This window comes from Odontesthes bonariensis, chromosome 5 (assembly GCF_027942865.1).
Source record: "Odontesthes bonariensis isolate fOdoBon6 chromosome 5, fOdoBon6.hap1, whole genome shotgun sequence".
Taxonomy (NCBI): domain Eukaryota; kingdom Metazoa; phylum Chordata; class Actinopteri; order Atheriniformes; family Atherinopsidae; genus Odontesthes; species Odontesthes bonariensis.
This window is the reverse complement of record NC_134510.1, coordinates 32,421,998-32,440,950: the sequence shown is the minus strand read 5'-3', so window position 1 is coordinate 32,440,950 and position 18,953 is coordinate 32,421,998. Positions and strand designations below refer to the sequence as shown.

Here is an 18,953-nt window from a genome sequence, read left to right as displayed (position 1 = left end):
CGTGTATCATTCTCCTTTCACGTCTTTTCCCTTATTTCCTCCCCTCATCCTGACTTCCTCTCCTCCTCCAGTGTCTGATCAAAGCCCGGAGATGGTTTCCATTTTGCTTTTACAGTATGAAGTAACCAAAAAAGGAAAACACATGCAGACAATTTTTCATTTTCGAAAAACTTCAGAAGGATTTTCTAAATAATGCACACGCACTTGATTTGATTTCTAACAGAGAGGAAAATGTCTGTGAAGAATGAGACCTTACGTCAGTTTCAATTTTCAAAGCACTAAGAGAGAAAAAGATATTGATCTCAACAAATTGCCCTGTTATTGAAAAGATCCCCGCTGATAAATTACACTGCCGCTTGCTGCTGTCATTTCTGCAGGCAAAAAAAGTAAACTACCTTTTAAAGCAAGGCTTTAATGCCCACTGGATTCAAATCAGTCACAAAATTGAAAACATAGAAGACTTGATATATTATCTGAACGTAAAAGATTTGTTTGATAAAGAGTGATAAATTAATTTTCTAGATGTATGCTATGGAATTCTCAAAAAAACAAATAAATGAACAGTAAAGGCTGCTCAGAGAGCAAAAGCAATTTTTTTCTTCCAAAAAAAGTTTTGATGCCATTAGAGATGACTGAATGAGATGCGATTTTGAAGAATAGTCCAGCAAAAAGATGAGTTGTCCCAAATCAAATTCGCCACAGGGAGGAGGTCGGGGTGAACTGACCGGCAAAATGACACTTTACAGCTGTTTTTAAGCTGTTTCATTCACCTTCAAACTAAAATTTATGTTTATTATTAGCAGATTTTGCATTGTTGTTTTTAAAATGTGAACGTAAGTTAAAAAGTTTTTACTGAGGCACAAAAGTTTACACGCTAACTTGAGATGGTTTTGCATGTTTTGAAGAAGACTTGCTGCGTAACAGGGAAAAACAACCCCTAACAACATGGTCTATACCTCAACCATCTGGTGACACCACGAACCCTAACTTATTTTTTTCGGACCAATTGAAATGTGTCTCATTTACATTTACACTTTTCAAATTGAAACCTACTGCTAATGTAAATACAACAAAGGTAATCTGTCATTCACATGGTACTTATCTATCAAACTGTAATCTCTGCAATGGGGATGGATGGATGGTGACATTTTTTTTCACAACAGCAGAATAAACTCACTAAGAAAATACTGTCGTGGAGGTCCTAATCAGTGTCTTTTTGTCATTTTTTTTCAGATCATGATTTTTTTTCCATCATCATCTTTGTTTCTTTCGTCTCATTCTCATTTGGATTTTTCTTCATTGGTCTTACCTTGTTTTTACCTGCTACGCCCCATCAAGTTCCTTAAAGTTACATTACACCTGCCTGAATTTGTGTCTGCATTTGAGTCCAGGACAATGCCCTGACAGTGAGGATGATTCATGACCAAGCAGCAGCATCCTGGGCTGAACAATGAGGTCGACCCAAAGTGCCAAAAACTGCAGTTTCTCTAATGGCCACTTGGGGTTGTCTCTAAAAGATAGTCCATCTCCATAGGTTAAAATGCACTGCTTCACTACAAAAATAAACAAGCTTATAGCCTGGTACAAAGAAATAAAAAATAAAACCTGTAGCTGTCACTCTGAGTGAAAGATGATTGCCATGGCAGCTACTCAATGATTCTCTTACATGTCACTTCTGCCTTTAAAACCCTAGATAGTTGAAGCCACAGGGCAGGCTGGATGCTTCTGAGCAGTAATCCCCAACTGCGAGACACGAGGGAAATTATTTACATTTTATTAACCCAACAGAGGACAAACCTATATTTCCATTTGGATTAGACATCCTGTTGTGTTTTACTATAAGAAGAAATCCGCATTTCGACACTGACACTCTTTCAAAGAGGATTGTATATGCCAAGTTTGAGCATCATGTCACTGCTGGTTACTTGTATTTCGCTGGTGTTGTACTTGAGATGGCAAATAAAACTGTCATGCCACTCCTGTTTAGCTGACAGACATCCCTTCCCATTACTGGTGCATGGTGCAGATAATGGTACATTGTGTCACTGCTGTTGTAACTTATATCTAAACTCAGTGGCTATTTGCTGCTACTTTACTGATAGATACAACCTACTGCCACTGATTTAAAAAAAAGATGACATTGTGGACATTTGAAATCACAGTCATTTAGTCAAAACTGGCTGCAGGTTCTTCACCGTAGCGATGTAGAATAGCATGAAAGGGCCACATATCTTTCACTGTTCACACAAGGAGGTTTTAAGACATCACCATAGCTTCATATAGGATGACGAATGGATTACTTTACCCACTAACTGATGTGAATTAATTATGATATAATTAATCATTCCTGCTTAAAGCTTCAATGTTAAGCGGGCAGTGAAATTCCCTTTGAGTGGGTTTAATTTTGAGAATAGGAGTGTAGAAAGCACCATTACATATTTGTGATGGATTGTTTGACCTTCATTCCATTCCTGAGTGAGTAAATGACCTAAGTGTGATTGAAACAGGTTTAAAAGCGGTCTGAGTCAAGACTGGAAACGCTTTAACGTCAACCACAGACCCTTTTCTTTTCGTCTTTCCTCTCCATCAGTGGAGTCAGCCTTCCAGTGGGCGGATCCCGCGGACTGTCAATCAGCCCGCTCCTGCTTTGTGATTGGTTTCTGTCCTCCGGGCCAGTGGGCGGTGTGAGGGAGCCACATGGACCCCGTTGTGTGCCTCTGTGGCTGTTAGTCTGATCTATCCTTCGGTGGAGTCGCTCCGAACACTGTGGAACAATTTCGCGAATCATCAGCATCTTCTATGCTGGGAAGTATTTGAATTGAGGAAAATATACATCTGAATATAATTTTTTTTTTTAACAGCAACTTCTATTCATTTTTTTCTAAGAACATCAGACAGGAAAATACTTTTAATTTGTCTGTAAAAGTCCGTATTGATTGAATTAATCAGTAAGACAGCATTGTCGGCATCATAGTGTTACCAGGACCTCTTGCGCACTGGATAGACCCAGCCGACTCTTTCCCCTTTCGTGACTGATTTAGTAACTGATTTAGCGCTTTCTAAGTATTTTTAGGAGATCATTTAGGAAATGTGATTATTTGATTTACTGCTTTAGGTAACTTTTTTCCTCTCCTGGAAAGAAATCCTTATTTTCATCATCAAAATCATTTTGAATTGGATCTGCTTCAGAGACAGTTCTTGTGGCTCTTGCGAACACTTTGCTGTCTTTTGCTACTGATATAGGTTTGATGGAAACATGACCAAAGCTGCAACAGGACCGGTTCTCTTGCACACCCTCCACCTGCTCCCGCTGCTGCTGCTTCAAGTCTCAGCGCAGCAAAGGCACCCAGCGCACTACTTCGGCCAAATAGCCGAGAACTCTCAGGCTGGGACGCCGGTGGATGGAGTCGTGATACCCTTCGTAGGCTGCCCCGGTGCGGACTTCAATGCCATTCTGAACGGGGATTATGCGTCGGATTTTAGGCTCGTTTACCACCGTGGGCATCGGGACCATCCAGAGCATCTGGGTTTGGTGTCCTCTAAAGCTCTGGACCGAGAGTTTATAGCGATGTACAAGCTGATGGTGGAACTGCCGCCACGCTGTCAAAGCAAACGAGCAGTGGTCCAGGTCGAGGTGTCAGACAGGAATGACAATATACCCAGGTTCACTGGCGGGAACAAGACGGTTGAGGTGGACGAGTTAACACCTCTTGGAACCGAACTAGCGAGCTTTGACGCAAGGGACGGTGACGCGGAGAGGAACGGACGCGTAACTTTTTACGCATCGCCGAAGTCTAACTTGCTGCACGTGGTTCCACAAACCGGACAGGTGAGACTTGTTGGATCCTTACTGGGTGTCGGCCAGGTAACTCTGCGCCTTTATGTGAAGGACGGCGGAGATGTAACGCTGATAGGTCAGCCGGTGCTGCTGCTTGTTAACGTCCGCCGGTCCAGCAGAGCTCGGCGGAGGCCCCGCGCGCTGTCCGAGGATCTGACCTACACGGTGACCGTCCCAGACCACGTCAGAGTCGGGGACCTGGTGTTCACGGTGCCGGACCTGAGGTTCGAGCAGCGTTGGTTCGAGGTGATGTCGGAGGCTGACTCGCCTGTACAGATCGAAAGGGACTCTGGACGCTTGTACCTGGCACGCAGTCTGCGAGAGCCCGCGGAGGTGGTGGTAAAGATCCAGAACCTCCGAGGTAAGACTGTTGTTTTTATTTTTTTTATTTTTTTGCCGTACGTAAAAAAAACAAAACAAAACAAAAAAAAAAGCCAACAACAGACAAACAAACAAAAAAACGGTCCCGTTGATGCATCATGTTCAGACTTTACTGATAATAGGTGAAAATTGTATTTCACTTGGATAGTTTACAGATCTCCGAAGAATAACATTAATCTAATAACCCGTTAAAGTTACGTCATACCATCAGGAAGGCTATCCAACGCGTTTGTACGTGTGTAATATTTTGGTTTGTTTTTTTAAATGTGTCCAATAACAGCGTGATTTGATCCCTCAGGCTGAACCAAATGGACTGCACGTGGTGTTGAAAAGGGAAACTGATTTGACTTTGTCAAAGCTGTGATTTTTATGGTTGTTTCAGACATAATCACAAAATAAAACCAGAGATTTCACCTGGAGGTTTTATATTGAGAGGTCAGAGGTCAGCAATGCAATGGAAGTTTACAGGTTTACACAAAGGTGATTTCAACATGTAAAACAGCGATTTTGCCCTCAAAAGCATTATTGTGCAGATTTTTTTTTAATATAGTTTTTACTTCAGAAATGATTCCTATTTAAAGTGTATTTCAGAAAAAATCCTTTTAGGTCTGGGTGTTGTTCATTCATTCAGCTGTGTGCACGCCTGTGTGCTGGCTTTTTTCCAACAGAGTTTGAATCAATCTCAACCGTCACCGGCTACTTTTCAGTTTTATTCATTCCTTACAACACTTTACACAACACTGCCAAGTGTGTGTGTGTGTGTGTGTGTGTGTGTGTGTGTTTGTGTCTGCGAGGGAGTCAGACTGTGTGTTGCCAGCAGGTTGTTAAAGGACAAACAGAACTGACAGTGTTTAGTGTATAAGGTGAGAGAGAGAGAGTAAACACACCTCGAAACACTTCACACACAGTTTTTACCTTCACAGTTAACACACACACACCTCCCTTTCAGGACTGATAGTTCTCCTGAAGGCCTTGACTGAAGCTTATTATTCAGATGCTGAAAGGCATTTGACAAAAGTATGCAAAGCAAATTTTGTTTTTGCTCTGCATACTTGGCTTCTTGTAGTGCTGCAGTTTCCCATTTGCATTGATGAAGGTTACTCAACCTAAACAACAAAGTGAGTTGAGTCAGAGCCTTCAGAAAACCCTTTTGTCATCTGCCATCTCTTTGGTGAAAGCTGGATTACTGTTAGAACTGTCTTGTTGGATGGATGGATAGCTTTGGCTTTCTCTGTAAAGTCTGTCCTCTAGTAATATACCTTTTTGTCTTACTGTATATGCGTAACTGTTGACTATAATCATTCATTGTTGTGGCTTAAAAACTGCTTAGCTGGCGTGGTCCAGCTTAAATGAAAATTTAAACTAGCATGGAGTAAGCTCTGTCTGCCAGGTTCAATTTAGGGAGGTGTCTTCTTAAGCTGATCTTGTGCATTTTCTGCACCCATCTCCATTTTCTGATCACAGATTTGCTTGCGAGTGGCTCACAAACGGTACACTCTATAAGACAATTTTAACTGCCAATTTGACAAGCTGTGTCATAATCATTTCACGGTTTTCATTTACTCATATAAAAGCATCTAGATGAAACCAACAAATGTCATATAACTGTCCAGATTTCACAGTGTTTTCAACCATTTTCCACCACCCGTTATTTCTAGCTTCGATTTATATTAATGCCATGGATTTTGTTGCAAAGGTATAAAGACCCCAGCCTTGCTATGTGTGCATTTTTGGTTTTAAGGCAAATGACATGTAACTTGAAAGAGGCTATTTGTTAGACTTAAAACCAAAAGCTGGCAGTCAAAGGTGCTAATACTCATCAACAGTGGCATAAAACAAGAGGAAATATTAATTGAATTGTTCATTGCGTTTCAATCATGACTAACCAACAAAACTGGCATGATTCTGACATCCCTAAATTGGTATTTAAAAATATATTAGGCAATTAACATCAATGGCAAAGAGCAACATTTTAATTTGACATGCATTTGATCAAATTCAATGAAAATACAAGTTGCATAACCTGGTATGGCCCAGCTTATTGAGGATGCGCTCAGAAATATGAAAGACAGATCACTTAAGAAATGCATGACATGAATATGCCACGATGAAAAGAAAGTATACATATTAAAATTCTAATTAAACAGTCCTTTAATGTTTGATTATACTCACTCAGTCACAGCTGTAAGAAAGTCATTTTCAGTCACAATCAACCCACTCAAAGTCAGTTAAACCCAACCCACCTGGTGCAGTGAGGTGATTTAAACAAAGAAATCTTTGAGAACAGTATTAATCAGTTCTGCCAGTCTACATTTTGTCAGTCTGAAATGTGTTCATGTCTTGGAGCTCTGATCTGTTTGACAGAATCAAACGACATCCAGACGCCGTTGTGACCCCCCAACCCACTCCCCTACCCCAAAGTAAATATTGAACCAATAGCCTAAAGTCCTCACATCTGGACGACGGTGGTGGCAACTTGATGATCTAGTTAGATTTAACTAATCAGTCAATCCAAACTGCATGTTGGCTGTTTATTTGCAGAAATTAGTTGTGTTTGCTCTCCTGGAGCTCTCCCAGGTCTGAACACACGGTCTGTAATAGAGCCAGAGCCTCGGACAGGAAGCCTTGTTTGTGTTAAAGCAGACTGCGGAGCTCTGGTCGGCTCTGGTTTGTGGCTGCAGAGGAAGAGCGTGTGATTTGGTCGACACGGCGCTGAGCGTGCTGTAAACTGGCCGGCTGATTTAGACGGTCTGCCTTTTGTTGGTTGTGGCACTGATTTTGATCTGTGGGAATGAGGTTTGAACAGCAACTATCCTCTGATGGAGGCAGCATATTGGTCTCTCCTTGGTCTGCCGACTCAGCTGATGCTCTCTGTGTGGTTTAAATTGCAGTAAGTCAGCTCAACCTTTCGTTGTTTATTGCCACTGAAAAACATTCATATGTTTTTGGGTCTTTGTAAAGGGATACAGAATGTTGACAGATGACAGTCAAAGCTCTTATGGGAATAAACCCCTTCCATAGCATCCTCCATGCCCTTGCACATCCACACACTCTTGTGTATAATAAATTGTGGACACACAGTACACACGGACACTTAATTTGCACACACAGGTCTGTCTTACTCTCCAGCATCTCGTCCATCACCGCAGATGGCAGCAAATCTACTAAGTATATTATATCCTTGAATTTAGATTTAAAGGTGTGCACACCCTCTTGTTTGTCCTCTTGTTTACGTGTGAAGGCCATGACTTTGGTGACTAAAGTGATTTCCTTTACCTGAACTTCAGGTATGAATCCATGTGCACGGCATGGTGATTGGCACCAAAACAACCAGTCCCTAGACCAAACAAGTGAAAAAGCCAGACAGACATACATTGATTAAACTATATCGATCAGTTTAAATTCTAGTGAAGGGGAAGATGATCAATCGAAAGTTTAACCCAACAGCTTCGATGACTTCAAAATGTTTTGACTTGTCAGACTGAGACACACAACCAGCCCTGAAGGACTTTAAGGACGTTAATCACACATTTAATCAATATATTTAAGAAATACTGTAATTACAAGTGGTACTCTATTATTGTCGGTCTAGCCTTTGTTACAAAAACATCTCTCATGCTCTGCAGGTTAACATTTGTGTTTTGGTCAAAGGAGTCGTGTAACAGCTTCTGTTTTGCACCAGAAAAAGGCTGCGAATGTCAAGCTAAAGCAGTGAAAATATTCTGCATACCGTGCACACTTTCGCTGATATTGATTTTTAGAAAGCTAAAATATGTTTTGCTGCTGACCCCGTTCAAGAGCTGTGCATTGATTAGGCTCCATTCTAATACTCCTGTTTGCCTCTTTAAACTAGAGGTGTGTTAACCTCGTTGTACTGTAGATATTTCACTGACTATGCATAACTGCCTCATATGACCCTGCTTCAAAGACACCAAACTATCTCTTTAATGTCAAACTTCACACGGCTTTATTTTGTTAAAGCAGGCCACAGCTCTCCAAGGCCGTATCTGAGCTTCAAAACATCATAAAGTGGACACAAACAGATTTGTTGATGCAATGAAAGGGAGTTTTTTCCTCCACAGGCAGAATAATTTATATACAAATTAAATAATAGAGGGAGAAAAATATTTTTTGGTTTTAATCAAGCAAAAATATAGATTGATTGTAATGCTGGTGTTCATAATGGGATCTGTGAATTTTGCAGTGTAGAGCTGGATTTCGAGATTATGACAACTTGGTAGAGTACCGACAGCCATCTCGTTTTACCTCTTTCTCTATTTCACTGGAATGACACTTATTCAAACTCAATTTAAACCTTTGTTTCGTCTTTCTTTGTCTAAACTATTGTATGAAACATAAAGCTGAGTAGCAGAAGTTAACTGAAACATGAATTCGGTCTAGTTAATGGACTTTTTGCAAAAGAAAATGTGCTGTAACACCGAGGCTGTCAGTCGGCCCCTTCAACATGAACAACCCACGAGTCTTTCGGGTAACACTAACTAGTCAATCACAATAGATTAGTCTCAGGAGTGTGAATCTCCCAGTTAAACATTCATGACAATCCAGTCAATATCTAACGCTTAACAACTGAACAGCATGTGTCAGATAGAATCTGCCGCTCCTGTACAGTGTGAGCATCTCGACTCAACACAAAACCTTTTTTGCTTTAGATAAAGTGAGTTGGGTTAAACAAAAGCTCCAAAGAGGAGGTTAGTATGATACTATTTGTTAGACATAAGAACATAAAACAAAAAAGGCTTGACAACTTATAGCCCTGTCAGCTGAGCTTCACCTGCTTATTCACAGCTCTCTCCAGATGTATTAATTGGAGCTGGTTTTTAAACTGAGGGTTGTTTTAACACCAACAGTGCATGTTCAGAAATAACTCTTATTATACAGTTGTCAGTGGTAAATACGGTCATGTATTGCACATGGAATTGTTGCACTTGTCATGGTGGCAGAAGCTGGACTTCTTGAGCATTTCTTTTAGTCAAGACATTTTCAACTGTTTTTCTCAACTCAACTCAACTCAACTTTATTTATAAAGCCCTTTAAAACAGCTGTGGCTGAAACAAAGTGCTGTACATGAATAACAACACGAAGTATAAGGCATAAAACATAAGAACAATGTAAAAACAGTAATAAACAATAACACTATTAAAACAATAAAAACAATAACAGAAACAGAAACAGAATCTCATGCTGGGTTAAAAGCCAGGGAATAAAAATGGGTTTTAAGACGAGTTTTACAAAAACCAACTGTCACCAACTATTTTAGTGATTATACATTCCCAATTGTTACTTTATAGCAACAAATCATGTGGATGCTTTTTAAATGGGATTCTTGGTTATTCGATTTGCTTAGCAACTCCTCAATGGAAGCTGGAAGCAGCTCTACTGGAAGTAGAGTCAAAATATCATTAGATCCCTGACAAATGATGCAAACTAATGCATGAAACATTGCACATTTGAAATAGATGGATATTCAGCAAAGCTTACTGACAGAAAACTGACGACTGTGATTCAGACAAACCTCACCAAACACAGGGCTTCTGTTTTTTTTTTCACTCTCAAATGTAATTAATGAATCTATTTGCATATTTAAATTAGAAATTCTTTCCTGTTGGCTCCAATTAATACATCTGCCTGCACACCAATGGGCCTCTTCCCTCATTAAACAGCAGTTCATCTGTTGTTAACTGTTAATTTAATTGTTATAGCAGAAAGTGCGTTGCTGTGAAACCCACAAAAATGCACACAGATGCACATTATTACGCAAACATGGTCCTTCTTAGTCAGGTTTTTGTGCAGATTCTTTAAACTTGGAAGCTCAGTGGTGACAAACGCTAGTTTTTTTTAACCTCTGGTTCATTCTATTGTATTTATTTCTGGATTTTGCCCAAGGCCTGCAGCAACCTGCCACAGCGCCACATGTTTGTGTGCATGTGTGTGTCTGTGTGACACCAAACACTATGGGATTGTGTAACCTTGGGGCTGCTAAGCTTCACAGTGATTGTGTGTTTGTCTGTGTCACATACATTGATCATACTTGCCTCAATATGCATGTTTATTTGCTGGTATTTCCCAGTGTGTGTACATATGTATGTGCATCCATACATGCATACTTGTACGTTAACAGCTTTTTATTTATTTGTATTTTTATTTCTTTATGGCAGCTAATTTGAGTCAGACCATCTATTTTAGGAATTAGAACATTTTGGCAGCTCCTCTTGGTGAGGACTTGGTTTCAGGGTCAAGCTTAGAATTAGGCTTTATGTTAAGGTTGGGGTTGGGCATGTGGGTGGTATGGTTAAGGTGCGGAGTTAGGGAATGGATTATGTCAATAGATGTCTTCAAGAAGATGGCCATACACTGTATGGCCATACAGCATGTGTTTGTGTGTATGTGCGTGTGAGTGAGACACTGTGTATGTGTGTAAAGTGCTGCAGGATAAATTATTATGGACACACTGTGAAGCTGCCTGGTATGACCTTTTCAAAAGGCAACAAAGCTGCAGTATGCATATAAAAATAATGGACTGTGTCAAGGAAATGTAGCAGTTTTGCACTCTACAAATACTTTGTAGAACTCCAAAAATCTGGACAGATTAGGAAAAAGTCTTGAACCTGATTGCTGTTAGCCATGTTCGAGCTAAAATGTACTTATCTGTTACACCAATTTCAGGACATTTTTAAGGTACAAACAGTTTGCTGTGATAAGCTCTGTGCATCACCTTTTTAATTAGCAAACATTTGTTAGCTTTAATAAAATAGATTATTTGAGCACTTTGGTTAACATTAGATATCATGCAGTTTTAGTGCAGATTTTAGTTCTCTATACATTGTATTCTGAATTGAAAGCTATTTTAAATTCTCATATTCCCAAATAATATACAGTCTGGATATCTGCTTTCAAGGTACTACTCAAGGTAGTTTTGTTGTGCCTGAACCAAGCTCCTTTACCATAGCCTAACAAAACTTGCTAAGCATTTATTGTGCAAGCTAGGAGTAAATTCTCATCATGGCCCATCTGCAGAAAGAAATGTATTTTTGACAGCTGCACATCTGTTAAGTTGTTAGTATATAAAACATCTTTTACATCACATCAATTTTACCTTGTAGGACATGGCTAAGCAAAAATCAAATCATGACACTGTTGTGGCTGTAATAAAATCTACAGCCTTGTGGGGATGCTAAAGAGGCTAAAGGCTATTGTTTATTTTAATTTCCCCTTGCCTGTCCTCGTTCCCTCTCTATAGCTTTCCATTACTCTTCTACCCAATTGTCTCTGTTTCTCCCTGTTGTCCTAATAGCTTATTGACAACCAATCAGCAGTGTCCTCAGGCAAGAATGCTCACCAAACAACAACTAGGACAAGGTCATTCTATGCAGACTACAACAATAAACTCACCCAAAGCAACAATAAGCAATACATAACATGCTTTGGTGTGAAAATGTCATGTCTTTTGCTACTCCAGTAATATTTTAAACATTTATCTGAATATAATTCAATCTCTTTTATTGAACTCCTTAAATAGGCACATTATAGTAAGATGTTGGATTTTTTTTTTTTGTACAAATTTTCGCACATTTTACAGTCAGAAAAATGTAATTAAATTTAAATTTGATAATGAAAAAATATGTTTTGCAGACCTTGTTGACATTGTGTAGTAAGGTCTCATGACTGTTATTAAGCAACCATGCTCATACATAAATTCTTTCTCTAGGCACTCAGTATATACACTTAAAATCTGCACAGTTATTCTTACACATAAAGACTAACAGTCTGTCTGTTTCATAGTGTACAACTCAACTTTCTATCCAACACACATACAGAAAGTATTATATCTATAGAGATCACAGTCTGTGTTAAGTAATGACATATGTCAGAGGACAGTCCTATTTACTGTCTCGATCCCCGCCTAACTAACCTCTCAAACAGATATATCACAGGAGATCTGTGTTTGTGTGTGCAATGCAATCTAATGATGGGTCCAAAAATATGTACAATTAAAAGTGCACGGTTATGTTTTTGGGTTAGAAAACTATGCATTTTCCCATTCTACAGAGTTTAATGATAATTAGTTTTGGTTCCCTTCACGTAACTCAAGACCATTGCGTATTGGATGTGTGGACAAACGTTCCTGTTTCACAATTTCTGGTGACACTCTGGTTTACTGTGTGTGTGACTTTTTCAATCTCTTTTATTATTTCCCAGTTGTCTTCTCCTTATTTGTACTCTACCCCCCTTTTCCTGACATTTAGCCCTTCCACCTCTCACCCAGATAACAGAACCTCCTCTGGGTCGCTCACTTTTGAGACAGTCTGGGTCTCCAAAGGAATCTGGCAGAATAATCTTTTTTTTCCCTTCAAAATGAAGACAGAACTAATTAAAATGCAACATTTGAAAATTGTCCCAGTATACATGCACAGGAACGGAAGCATAGATACCAGAAATTTCTACTTAAGCAACAAAATACAGTGCATCTTACCTCCAGAGAAAGCCAGATTGTCTTCCCTATTCAAAATATCTCTTCTTCTGATGGAGATTTAATCTGTTTGAGTTTGCACTTCCATTATTCAAAAGCATCTTATATGTGTCAGTGTTCTTTTACATCACCAGTTTTTCATACTTTACCTCTTTTAATGTTGCTAAATGTTAGTTTTTGAAGCAATTACATTTAAACTTGTGAGTACAAATACAATTTTTGATACTCACCATCTGCTGAACAGATCTTTTTTTTACTTCATCATTTTAACCACTGGTTGTGTTTCTGAAAGAAAAGTAAGACTTCAACACCCAATAATTCTGACAGAACTTATTTATTTGGAGTTTGTAAGAGGGAATTATGTAGCAGGCATGAAACAGAGAGGTCTTTTTTTCTGGTTTTATGGAGCTGTTCTTTTTGCTGACCTGCACTGATGTGTTTATACTCCTCCCTCTTCCCCTGCCCTGTGCCATGAGATGGAGGGATGCATTTTGGCAAAGAGAAAAATAATCAGCAGTCAAACTTTACTTCTTCAGTAACGGAATAAAATAACAAATCCATCAAAAAAAGCTTGTGTTTGTTTCCAGTCGGCTTACAAACACAAAGGCAACGAAAGCACACAAGCACTCAAATGAATAATGACCTCATCTCCGAGTGCGTGTTATTAACATGTATATGAGAGATGGTGCACATCTGTTTTCTGCATGTTAACCCACTCCCCCAATGCAAACTCACGCACAAGCTCACAAGCCCTTAGGGCTGTTACACATCATCGTGTCTGTGTGTTGACATGTTCTCGCTAATTGTGCCCCATCACACCCTGTTGCTGCTGTTCTCTTACAGCGAGGATGGATGGTTGGCCGGAAAGGTAGATGGAGCACCTCGTGTGTCTGTAAATGTATGGGGGTTTTGGACAGACACCTCATGGACTAATCATTGATCGCCCAGGAATCATTTTAAAATAAGTGTGGATTTCTGACATTTCAGTCTAATTGAGCAATGGCCAATCGCATTTCTAAAAAAAAAGTATGTTTTAATTTACAATTACAATGTGTGCATCTTTCACCCAACCATGGCCCTGTGTGTCTGCGTTCCAGAGGAGCTGGTTAAAGTAATGTTTTCTTTTCTTTGAATTAACATCAAAAACATGGTCATCTCCTTTGAATACACATTACAAGAAGTTTCTGTGTTTAACAGTAAAGACCTTTACACATAAAGCCCATATTTTTTGCATGCAAAAACATTTGTTGCAGATATATTAGCAATATAAGGCAAAATATAAGCATCAAGCGGCAAGCATGATTTTGTTATCCTCTCATTCGCTCACTGAGGCATGATAAAAAGTAGATATTGGGTCCATCTGAACTTTATGAACTTTCACTAGTTCATAAAAATGCTGCAAAATTATCCATTTGCATTTTTGATTTTTCAGTGATATGGTTTGATACCCTGCTGGTTACACAGTTATGTGATCCGATCACCCTTTATTCTTTATTTCGTCATAAAATGCTTGGTTTTGGGAAACAAAGTAAATAGTGTCAGCTAACATGAAAGTGAGTGGTGCAAAAAAAAACCCAAAAAAACACGGAAAATCGGACCTGTTCTGAAATTTCACTGACATTGATGCTTCTCATTCAGTGTGTAAATTCGATTGACATAATGTGAAACTGTGTTTATTTTTGAATATCCTACAAAAATGCAAAAGTGTAAAAGGTCATTTTATGGATGCTCAGAACTTATTTGTGACATGTGACCTTTGGCAGGGTGGAGAGCAGGCTGCCATATAGTTTAAATATGGAAATCATGGATGTTTTTTTCTTTTTCTTCCATCCAAAAAAGATATAGTGCTGCACTGGACTCTTCAGGTTAAAGATGCCACAAATTGCGACTTGTGTGCTTTTGTTGGTGGTTACAAGGCAGCTCTTTTTTACCACCACCGGCTGGCTTAGAGGCACTTTTAGGATTTTTCTCTGATGACTAATGTGATTTAATGCTATTTAAATAAAACTGTATCATGTAAGTTTTACTATAAACATGTGTAATGTGTCAGTTCAGTATACAGAAGACTAAAACTATCTGCCCAACATATCATAAGGCTTTGATGTTATACCAAGTTGAGCTTCAGTTTGCATGTCATGTTTTCCTCTGGATGCTGGGGTGTGAAAAGCCTTAAGGAAATGAATGAAACCTTGAGCTTAAAATAACTGAACATCATATTGTCAAAACTGACAAAGTCAGACAAAATAGTTTCTTTACCTCGAGCTTTGGTGTAGACTTCGCCCATAAAGGAGTTGGCGAGCCATGAAGTTTCACTGACACGTTGCTTCGGGAATTTAGTTACAAGATGTTTCTTTAGTAAAGATTTATAAAAGCAACAAACAGATGTAAATGTTGCTTAAAAGCAATCAGTTTTAAAAGTTTATTACAGCGAACTTCTGTATATTACTATAGTGGGATCGAAGGTATCTGCCTGACAGAAATGTTGTATGGATTTACTGAATATATGGCTCCATGTTATAAGGTCATGGGGACTCTGGACCATAAACTACACCCTAAATGCAGCACAGCTAAGTGCACATTACTGTGGAAGTGAAGCTGTGAGGATAACACACAGTGACCACGAGGACTGTGATGAGTGAACTGTTGTGATGCTTGGACTCAATTAAGAAAGAGTCTACTGTTAAGAATTATAGTGTCTAAATAAAGGAAACACTCTGCTCGTCGTGTCATTGCAGTACGTCCCGAGGGTTAAAATTACAGGAAGTGTGGAGTGGTGAAATGTTTCTGAACCATAAATCAAAATCTCCTGTTAACCGCTTGTATCGATCATAAATGTGGTTGAGGGTCATGTAATTTTCTCCTGTCAGTTTTGCTTTATTGTTTTTACCTCTTTAAAGCGCATAGTTCCAAGAGAGCCTCGGGTATGAATAGAAAAATGACTTTACGTTATTGGACCACAACACACATCCAAAACTGATTACAGTAACTTATCTAAATTCAGACTATTAGAAGGTTAAACTGGGAAATGACTATCAAACAAAACACCCATTCTTTTCAAGTCTAGCAAAGGAATGGAGCAAAGGAAGTGGTTTAACTAACATTGCTAATCAGGTAAAATCAGTCTGTAAAATCAGTCTGTAAAATGCCTAAATAATGCAACAAGTTTTTTCTTCAGTTCAAAATAAGATCATGTGCGATCAATTATTTTTACCGAAGCAGCAGTTTGACAAAGACAAAAGCAAAATATCCTAATTTAAGCAAAAAAAGTCTTTAAAGCGCTGAGGATGACAGAGGTCACTCAGCAGATGAGTGACGAAAGAAACTTTTAAGAATGAAGATGAACTGTCGAACTTAGTGGCTCTAAGAGCAGTGATTTGTCAGTTTTATCCAGCAGCAGTTTATGACCTTCACTGATCCCCACTGCGTGGAGAATCACGTTAAAAACCTTAACGTCTCCAGAGCCCATGACTGTCCATCAATCTTCACCATGACGCTCCTCCTGCTCTCTTTGTCCCCCTCTTCCTCCTCTCCCTTGGGCTCTCATTCCTCTCACCCCTCGTGGTCGACCCCAGGGGAGATCATTTCTCTGTCGGGTTAAAAGGACAGGGAGAGATGAAGGGACGCTCTCGGTTCACTCTTCCTTTGCTTCAAGCCAAGGTCGCAGTGCCGATTCAAAAGTATACTCCCTGCTCTGCAGCTTATCAGCTCTGAACTCGTCTCCTTAGGGGATCAGGAGCAGAAGACAGGAGAAAAATGGTGATCCCCATCCTCCGAAATTCCCCTGCAATCCACCACCACCCTCCTTTACTTGTGCAAACTTACATTTTCTTTGCTGTCTCTAACTAATGATATAGTAGACAGCATTTATGTCTGAACATCTTTGACAAGCCACCAATTTATGTGCTGGTGAATCAGTCAGCATCTAGTAGCAGTGGTATAAGATTATCAAAATACGGAAACTGTCTCTGAAAATATTGTGGTGGAAAGGAATTATATTACACAGTTATTGTTATGAATTGCTATTATCAGCAGGCGGCCAAGGAGGAAGGAGACACACACAGGTTAAATGATATCCTCACAATGTGTGAGCATTTGTTTGTAATACGATAGATAAACCAATGTAAATGTAGATCATTCTCATATTTCTCATGTTTCTATATCACAATATACAAATAAAACTAGTTACAGGCTGAATGCCTATTTATTGTTTTTTATTATAACCTTTTTTTAACCAGGAAGATCCCATTGAGATTAAGAACCTCTTTTTCAAGGGAGACCTGGCCAAGATAGGCAGCAGCTAATACAAAACACAGTTGCAAATTGCACTGATAAAAACACAAACAAGTGAAAGTATTGAATTTACAAGCAGATTATGAAAAACAAGTAACATGTAGTGGAGTCGGCCTCAAGTATTCTCAGTTTGGATTTGAAGGCACTCAAAGAGATTAACCCTGTTAGTTTCCAGTCATTCTGCAACATATTCCAGGCTAGAGGTGCAGAGTAGCCAAAAGCTTTTTTACCCAATTCAGTTTGGGCATATGGAACAGAAAGCGACACGTAGTCTTGAGAAAGGAAGGAGTAAGGATCAGCACCTCTCTGTGCAATTAAGGAACAAATATAGGAAGGCAGCACACCAAGTAATGCCTTATATATAAAAGTATACCAATGACTAAGTCTTCGGGTGGCCGAAGCAGCCCATCTAACCCGAGTGTATAACTCACATAACTTTTCATATATGATAATAATATTATATGTTTTTCTCAGTGGTGTGTCAATGGTTTACAGTTAGTAATGAACCTCAGAGAGGCATGATAGACTGTGTCAACCATATACAGACATTTAGCAGAAGCATTCATTTATAAAAGATCTCCATAATCCAGCACAGGTGAAAAGGTAGCAGCAACAAGTCGTTTTTTACATTAAAAGAAAAGCAAGTCCTATATCGAAAATAAAAACCCTATTTTAACCTTGGCTTCAAGTTTTTCTATATGCGGCTTGAAAGTGAGGGAGTCATCAATTAAGACACCCAAGTATCTATACTCGTGAACCACCTCAATTTCGTTTCCCTCGAGGGTTGTGGTCCGCTGGTAGTTTCTCTATTTCTTCGCAAAAAGATTTTGTCAGAGCTCTTGGAATTCGTGCAGACAAGTGTTCGGGTTGAATTGATGTATTTGAGTGCAAGGACAGGGTTTTTGAAGAAAAGCATTCTAATTTCTGAACATGAAATCAAGAATTATGCACTCAAATTGAAAAGGCTTCACTCTTGAGAAAATATTGGAATAAGGTGCCCAAAGAAAAACTCAATTCTTTCAAACAAACAGTTCCTCTGGTCAGGGCCACTGACAGGTTTGGCTGGGCCCGGGACAAAATTCTCTGAATGCCACCATTTTTCACTTGACCAAGGGAATCATGTTAAGGGTACTTTTATTTATCGCCAGACCCGCGTGTATGTCCGCTGAACTTTCTGAGAATGTTCGGGGAACAAGGCGGAGCCCATTCATCTGGCGAGTGTCAAGTTAAATCAGTCTAAACGAAAGTTACAGGCTACCCCAAAACGTCACGTTTATAACCCATTCGTTACATTCAACTCTATCTAAATGGCAATTTCACACATTGCCATGTCTATACTGGCTTATTCTAAACAAAATAAGGTTACACCAGAGCAGCGTTACACTGGCTGTCATTCAGCTGACCAGGGATGATTCTCAAATCAATTCAGCCTGATTGGCGTGCGTCCCCCCCCCCACCCCCCAATTCCTGGGCCCGGGACAAAATACCTGTTTGCCCCCCCCTATCGGCGGCCCTGCCTCTGGTGGATGCACCAGCAGCAGTTCAGCAAGTGCACTTTAAGAAGAAGAAGGGCTTTCATTATGGCTTCATCTGCACACACAAAAATACACACATACATCTTGCTTACTTGCTGTTATCACCTCTCGCTAAGCCGTGGGAGAGGAGATATTGGGGACATTCAACATTTTCAGGAGGCAGCTTGGTTTCCAGCAGTAAAAGCAGGATTTTTCTGCAAGTCTAAGCAAGAATTGCAGTGAACTTCCTGTTACCCTCTTTTCCATTCCTCCTCCATCCACATTCTACATGTAATGTCTGACAAGGTTTTCTTCTTATTATACTGATAATAGAAACGTCAACAAATAAACTTATGTATGTCTAAACCTGCTTACCCAAGCAACTTGGACTTTGAATTGATAGTGTTAAAGAGTAATTATAGCCAGGTATTTGCTTTGATTT

At 39.4% G+C, this 18,953-nt stretch overlaps 1 protein-coding gene across 1 annotated transcript in view; it reads left to right on the top strand.

The window, feature by feature from the left end:
* Positions 1-3,134: 3,134 nt before the first annotated feature.
* LOC142380346 (neural-cadherin) overlaps positions 3,135-18,953 on the top strand; it is a 142,801-nt gene continuing 126,982 nt past the window's right edge. The window contains exon 1 of the mRNA XM_075466129.1: positions 3,135-4,199. Coding sequence (XP_075322244.1) covers positions 3,257-4,199 — 943 coding nt within the window. The 5' untranslated portion in view covers positions 3,135-3,256. The remainder of the gene's footprint in view (positions 4,200-18,953) is intronic.